The 8,046-nt window shown below is 32.6% G+C and overlaps 1 protein-coding gene across 1 annotated transcript; it reads left to right on the forward strand.

Moving 5' to 3' along the window:
• Window positions 1-2,095: 2,095 nt before the first annotated feature.
• Window positions 2,096-7,646, forward strand: LOC133330832 (uncharacterized). Its single transcript, XM_061539239.1, has 4 exons — window positions 2,096-2,396; window positions 4,132-4,257; window positions 7,048-7,293; window positions 7,356-7,646. Exons 1-4 carry the CDS (start codon window positions 2,096-2,098, stop codon window positions 7,523-7,525), a joined length of 843 nt encoding a protein of 280 aa, XP_061395223.1. The 3' UTR covers window positions 7,526-7,646.
• Window positions 7,647-8,046: the final 400 nt, after the last annotated feature.

The following is an 8,046-nucleotide window of genomic DNA, read 5'->3' on the forward strand; positions in this document are numbered from 1 at the left end:
TACTCTTTTAGAAAATCCACGCCTATAGTAACCCCTGAATAATATTCTGTAAGAAAATCCACGCCTATAGTAACCCCTGAATAATATTCTGTAAGAAAATCCACACCTATAGTAACCCCTGAATAATACTCTTTTAGAAAATCCACGCCTATAGTAACCCCTGAATAATATTCTTTTAGAAAATCCACGCCTATAGTAACCCCTGAATAATATTCTTTTAGAAAATCCACGCCTATAGTAACCCCTGAATAATATTCTTTTAGAAAATCCACGCCTATAGTAACCCCTGAATAATATTCTGTAAGAAAATCCACGCCTATAGTAACCCCTGAATAATATTCTGTAAGAAAATCCACGCCTATAGTAACCTCTGAATAATATTCTGTAAGAAAATCCACACCTATAGTAACCCCTGAATAATATTCTTTATGAAAATCCACGCCTATAGTAACCCCTGAATAATATTCTGTAAGAAAATCCACGCCTATAGTAACCCCTGAATAATATTCTTTAAGAAAATCCACGCCTATAGTAACCCCTGAATAATATTCTTTAAGAAAATCCACGCCTATAGTAACCCCTGAATAATATTCTTTAAGAAAATCCACGCCTATAGTAACCCCTGAATAATATTCTTTAAAAAAATCCACGCCTATAGTAACCCCTGAATAATATTCTTTAAGAAAATCCACGCCTATAGTAACCCTTAAATAATATTCTTTAAGAAAATCCACGCCTATAGTAACCCCTGAATAATATTCTTTAAGAAAATCCACGCCTATAGTAACCCCTACACAATATTCTTTATAAAAATCCACGCATATAGTAACCCCTGAATAATATTCTTTAAGAAAATCCACGCCTATAGTAACCCTTAAATAATATTCTTTAAGAAAATCCACGCCTATAGTAACCCCTGAATAATATTCTTTAAGAAAATCCACGCCTATAGTAACCCCTACACAATATTCTTTATAAAAATCCACGCATATAGTAACCCCTACACAATATTCTTTATAAAAATCCACGCCTATAGTAACCCCTACACAATATTCTTTATAAAAATCCACGCCTATAGTAACCCCTACACAATATTCTTTATAAAAATCCACGCATATAGTAACCCCTACACAATATTCTTTATAAAAATCCACGCCTATAGTAACCCCTACACAATATTCTTTATAAAAATCCACGCCTATAGTAACCCCTACACAATATTCTTTATAAAAATACACGCCTATAGTAACCTGTACACAATATTCTTTATAAAAATCCACGCCTATAGTCACCCCTACACAATATTCTTTATAAAAATCCACTCCTATAGTAACCCCTGAATAATATTCTTTAAGATAATCCACGCCTATAGTAACCCCTGAATAATATTCTTTAAGAAAATCCACGCCTATAGTAACCCCTACACAATATTCTTTAAGAAAATCCACGCCTATAGTAACCCCTGAAAAATATTCTCTTAAAAATCCACGCCCATAGTGGCTCCTGAAAAAATTTTCTTTTAAAAATCCACGCCTATAGTAACCCCTGAAAAATATTCTTTTAAAAATCCACGCCTGTAGTGACTCCTGAATAAGTATTCATTTAATAATCAACGCCTATATTGGTACCTGAAAAAAATGTCAACATTGACAACACTCATTTCTGTTTATCGAACGTTCCATAAGCGTTACCAACATTTGTTTTTCTGCATTCATCCCGACATTCACCTTCTTACACATGGATCAACAGAAGACGATGGTCAGCTAGCCAATGGAAACATTCGAATGGAAACTAAGTCTCACCTTAGACTCAGCATCCTCAGATTATTCTTCTGATACATAAAAGCAGTTGCCTAGATAATTTTCTTGTCATTTTATTAGCTCAGCTCCTTGCAATCACATCACTCAATCAGTCATAACATTCGCAGCACTTTCGATTATAATTTTTTGTTTGTTTGTGAAAAGTGAAAATTACTCAGGAAACAAATTAAAAAAAAAAACAATAAATAAAAAGAAAAATAGTTATCCTAAATAAGAAAATAAAAATGTCCTATAACATTATTGTGATGGTGATAAGTTTTAGCTGTGTCCTCAGAATGGAAACTGTAACGGCTATAAATTCAACTACGAGTTCTTATAGTTCTCGCACCTCCCGTTCTTTGCTGACCAAAACGGATGCCTATGTTGTGAAAAATCAAAAACAGTGTCTTGAAACTCGTAGCATTGTGTCGTGTATTAAATATAAAGCATCGAAAATTGTTTGGAAATTGGCTACGAATAGTTTGGGATATTTCCCGCAACAAAATAGTCGTGAAATGGCTGACCGGAGAATAAGTTTTGTACAATTGGAAGAACCATCGGATATAAGTTTTTTCGGTGATGTTAGAAGTTTTGATGGTATGTGCAGATGCGGCTTTGAATTTTTAAAGAATATTTTTTCAGGAGCCACAATAGGTGTGGATTTTTTAAAGAATACTTTTTTCAGGAGCCACAGTAGGCGTGGACTTTTTTAAAGAATATTTTTTTCAAGAGCCACAATAGGCGTGGATTTTTTTTAAAGAATATTTTTTTCAGGAGCCACAAAAGACGTGGAATTTTTTTAAGAATATTTCTTCAGGGGATTTTTTTGAGAAGCTAATATAGGCGTGGACTTTTTAAAGAATATTTCTTCAGGGGATTTCTTTCAGAAGTCAATATAGGCTTGGACTTTTTAAAGAATATTTTCAGGGGATTTTTTTCAGAAGGCGTCGATTTTTTAAAGAATATTTTTTCAACGATTTTTCCTGAAGCCACTATAGGCTTGAATTTTTTTAAAGTAGATTTTTTTTCAGAAGCCACTATAGGCGTGTATTTTTTAAAGTTTTTTTAGGAGCCACTGTAGGCATAGATTTTATAAAGATTTTTTCAGAAACCTCTATAGGCATAGATATTATAAAAAAAAATTTTCAGAAACCACTATAGGCGTAGATTTTTTAAATTATATTCTAAAGGGGAATTTTTTAAGAGATCACAATAGGCTTGGATTTTTTAAAAATTTTGTTGGAGCTACTATAGACATATATTTTTTAAAGAATTTCTTTCAGAAGCCACTGTAGGCGTGTATTTTGTAAAGATTTTTTTAAAAGCCTACATTTTTTAAAGATTTTTTAGGAACCACTATAGGCATAGATTTTTTAAAGATTTTTCAGAAGCCACTATAGGCGTGGATTTTTTAACGATTTTTAGGAGCCACTCTAGGCATATATTTCTTTAAGAATTTTTTCGGAAGCCACTATAGGTGTGGAATTTTTTAAAGATTTTTTCGAAGGGACTAAAAAATTTCCACACAATCATTGAAATCACATTAACACGTTTAAGGGAGAAAAAAATCCTTCAAGTCCCTTGGAGCACTTGATTTTACTGTATGATCCTGTTTCAATAACTCTGGGGACATATGCTATTACAAAGAAATATTATTTCTAATAGCTGTTTAATATTCACATCAAACCTTTCCTAAAAGGACTTTTAATCGTTTATAGAAATTTATATTAATTATTAATTCAATTGCCATTAATGTGCACTCACGTTAAATGTCAATGGACTATTGGGTGGACTGTGAAACAAAGAACCTTTCTTGTTGAACATGCTATCGACATTAATACCCAGTGCTTAGCAAGACCCATTTCGGTTGGTGAAGGTGAACATTAATGTAGCCTTAAAATGATAAATAATTTTGTTGCCTTCACCATGTAACGGAAATGTCATTTATACCCGGTCGGTAAACAATTATTAAATATTGCCATCAGAGGCAACATTGTCGAACATTGACATTGGCTCCGTCTATTCCTTTGAGGTTTACTAAATTAAGGTTATTAAATTGAAGTGAAGTCTATTGAAATTCCAAAATAATTTCTTTGTAAAGGATAATGACTTGAGGCAAAGAAAAGGAAGTAATTTGCATATCTTATTTTCGGGGACATGCTGGTATAGTTAAATGTTTAATTGAAAACCACAAACAACAACAATTTTTAATTAAACTATTGTCATACTAAAAAGGATTGATAGAATGCAAAGATTTTTAAAATTCAAGCATTTGCATTTTAAATTACTTACTAAAACTAACGGTTATGGTGTTTGTGTTTTTTCTTTGTAGGTGACAATGAAATGAATGCCATTGTTAAATTTGTGAAACGAGCCGTTGAATATTTTGGCCAAAATCATGCCATCCAATTGACGGTGTCCAGTGAGACTGGTGCCCGCATAATCTCCAGTGATATGGGTAAGTAGAGTTTTTTTTTAATATTATTGAAATTATTTATAAAACTTTATTTTTACTTACTTCCCTTACTTTATATGTGTTGTAGCATAATTATTCTATTTAAATATTATGCTAATATAGTAGATGTATAATCATTGTAAAATTACGCAGTTTAAAATCCTCAAGGCTTGAAAAAAATTACATAGGCAGTTCGATGATTTGTGATTAGTATTAGTCACAACTTAAATTCAAATTTGGAAAACTACAAATCGCTTATATTAATATTTTACAATGCCAATGAAATTATATACCATTTAGAATATTTTGTATCAAGACCTATGCACTAATTTCCACTTCAAATTTGAATATTCACTACAGTATTAATATTTTGTACTGAAAAATCCATTGACTCAAATTATTGAAGAAATTGTGAATAATTTTATTTGAAGCAAGTTGCGAATCATTGACGAATTGAAATGTTATTTAAGTTGTCACTTCTCCACATATGATAGGGCTTTCTCCAAAATCTACCAAATAAAAAGCTATATACCACCAAACAATATCCATCATGTTTGAGAGTTATGTATTTAGGCCTGGCATGCTTACCCATATACGCTACCGTAACTGAGGGTCGATGGGTAAACACATTTTATCTTTCTTTCTCTTTACGTCAGCCGTTTTTAATGGTGAATTCTCAGATACGCTCACACACACTTGATCTCAATTTAATTTTGCCCAACACTGATTTAGGCGCATTTGTTGGCTCGACGCTAATGAGGGTAAATGACATTTTCTATGACAAAATGTGCCTTGTCCAATTGTTTGTAATGCCGCTTAATATTGGTCCTAGAGACATCTTTTAGAATACCAATCGTCATACCTCGACTAACAGAATCGGTCTAAACATGTATGTCCGTCCGCCAGTCCATTATAATTCATAAACATAGGCTACAGTTATGAATTAATTGTCACTATATAACGCTACCCCCAAATATTTGATATTTTGGGGCTTTTGAGCGCGTTTTTAAACGGCTGTAATTTGGTACTTTGGTTTTTTATTGGTTTTTTATTGGGTATGTTTGCCAATCAAATTAGTATTTCGGGTTCTAACCACATCTCCGCACTAAAAATTATAAATAATTATAAAATTATAAAATTTAATCTGAATCAGACACCCGTTCGAATTATACATGTAAGCTATGTCTGCATCTGCAGTCCCAATTTGATACGTTATGCAAAATTTCGTGCAGTCGGAAAAACATAAGTATATATGTGGGAGCTATATCTAAATCTAAAGCGATTTCAATGAAACTTGCAGAAGATTAATTTATATTATCTTCAGTATATTGTACAAAATTGTATGCCAATCGGACAAACTTTGGGTCTTTAGTGCACCATTTACATAAAATCGGAAGAAAATATATTGTGAGCTATATATAAATCGGAACCGATTTTCACGAAACTTAGCACACATTAGCCTAGATCTAATCCCTGCGCTATGCTAAATTTCGTGCCCATGTAAATATATATAGGGACTTTCTTGCACCATTTACATTAAATTGGACGAAAAAATATATGGGAGCTATATTCCAGTAATGCGATTCTTTGAGCTTGAGGTCTTTTGTTTTGTTTTGCACTGAGTGCAATATCAACTATAGACAATTGTAGTACAAATACATTAGCTATTAAGAAAAACCTGACTATTATTTTGTAGATATCACCCCTGAAGATGCAATTTGATAATTGCGAAATATCGGGAAATATTTGAATAAATAAACTAATTTAACAAAAGACCTCAAGCTCAAAGAATCTCATTACTGGAATATCAACAAAAAAGGTCGAAAAAACACTCAACATAAATATGGGAGCATATCTAGATCTGAACCGATTTTCAGGAAACATAGCACACATCATTCCAGACCAAATTTCGTGCAAATCGAAAGATATATAGGAACTTTGGTACACCATTTACATAAAATAGGAAGGAAATATGTGTGGGGGCTTTATCTAAATCTGAACCGTTTTTCACGAGTCTTAGCGCTCATCATTCCAGACTCAATTCAGTACGTTATACCAAATTTTCGTGCATATAGAAGAATATGTATGGACTTTGGTGCACAATTTATATTAATTCGTACGAAAATATATACGGAAGCTATATCTATATCTGAACCAATTTTCACGAAACAGCTTACATCATTCCAGACTTAATTCAGTAAGTATGTAAGAGGAAATTGAAAAGTATATAGGGACTTCGGAAGAAAATATATATGGGAACCGATTTTCACGAAATTTAACACACATCACTCTAGACTTAATTTAGTACGCTTTGCCAAATTTCGTGCAAATCGAATGATATAGGTCCTTTGGTTCGCCATTTACTTTAAATCGGACGAAAATAAATATGGGAGCAAAATTAAAATATGAACCGATTTTCTCCAATTTTAATAGGGTTTGTCCCTGGGCCAAAAAAGTTATAGGTGCCGAAATTCATCCACATCAGGTCATAAATGCGACCTGATTTGTTCACAAAAATACATGGACGGAGAGACGGACATGCGTAAATCGACTCAAAAAAAGATTCTATGCATATTCTCAAAAGGAACCATGGTTCTATCTCTATTCCTTTTGCCTGTTACAAACATATGCACATACGAAATTGACTTGTGGAGCTATTGTGCGTTTCGTTGCAATTATATTGCAAAGACGACCATTATTTCTTAATTACATATTATTTTATGTACGGTGGTGGTATAATAATATATAGTGAATAATATTTTAATAACAGCCTGCTGAAATTCAATTTCACAGAGCCACGTCGAATTATAAAGAGGAAGACCAGAAAATGGATGATTCTACTGCCACTTATCATTTTGATGAAAATAACCCACCTGAAGATGACATTAGTCGGTCTAATATTGGGTGTTTTGGCCCTAAATATTTTGATTGTGGGCGGAGGTGGTTGGCTGATACACTACTTGAAATTTAAGACATTGTGTAAAATTCATCCACAATTGGTGCATCATCATTCGCATGCCTATGACTCGGATCCGGCAGGTAAGTTAATACACACATTTAAGGTAACTGCAATCAAAAATTCATTTTTCATTCATTCACAGATTATTCGGCGTTTGTGGGTAGTACATTCCCCGGCACCTCACATGGCTCGTCGGTCAACACGAATACACATGAAATTCTAAATCCCTATTACTATTCAAAGGATTGGAGTACCAGTAAAGCGTATCAGGGTTACAATTATTTGGACACGATCAGCAAACGAATACAATAGCTAAAAATGTTCGCGTATCGCAACGTGTATCGATATACTCGCAAATATTTTATGAAATTCCTGCGATATTTAACACCAATATTTGGTCAAGATTTACTATTTGATTTAACCGCAAATTTGTGGTAAATTGAATGGCAGAAAATTATTGCAAGTGTATTAGTATTTATGTGTATTTATTGTTGTTGATTAGTATTAGTAGCGGTAATATAATGTATTTAGCGGTTAAGATGTGATTTTTTCAATGGATAATAAAATTAATGTGCAAAGTATTGTGGTTTTTATTAATAGTTTATTATTTAAGGGAAAATAAGTAATTTATCATTGATTCGGATTTGTGTGAGTATTGCATTAAACATTACATACATTTATTTTTTTGTAGGCCCACTTTACAATATTTAAAGCCTAACATTTTTAAAGATATTTATATTCACTGCAAATTATTATACCCTACATAACTATGGTTTCGGGGTATTATAGCTTTGTGCAGTCCCAAGAATTTCTAACGCCGTGAAATATTGGTC

Source organism: Musca vetustissima, unplaced genomic scaffold (genome assembly GCF_032173495.1).
Source record: "Musca vetustissima isolate MV318-11 ecotype Yass unplaced genomic scaffold, APGP_CSIRO_Mvet_v1 utg16389, whole genome shotgun sequence".
In the NCBI taxonomy this organism is placed as follows: domain Eukaryota; kingdom Metazoa; phylum Arthropoda; class Insecta; order Diptera; family Muscidae; genus Musca; species Musca vetustissima.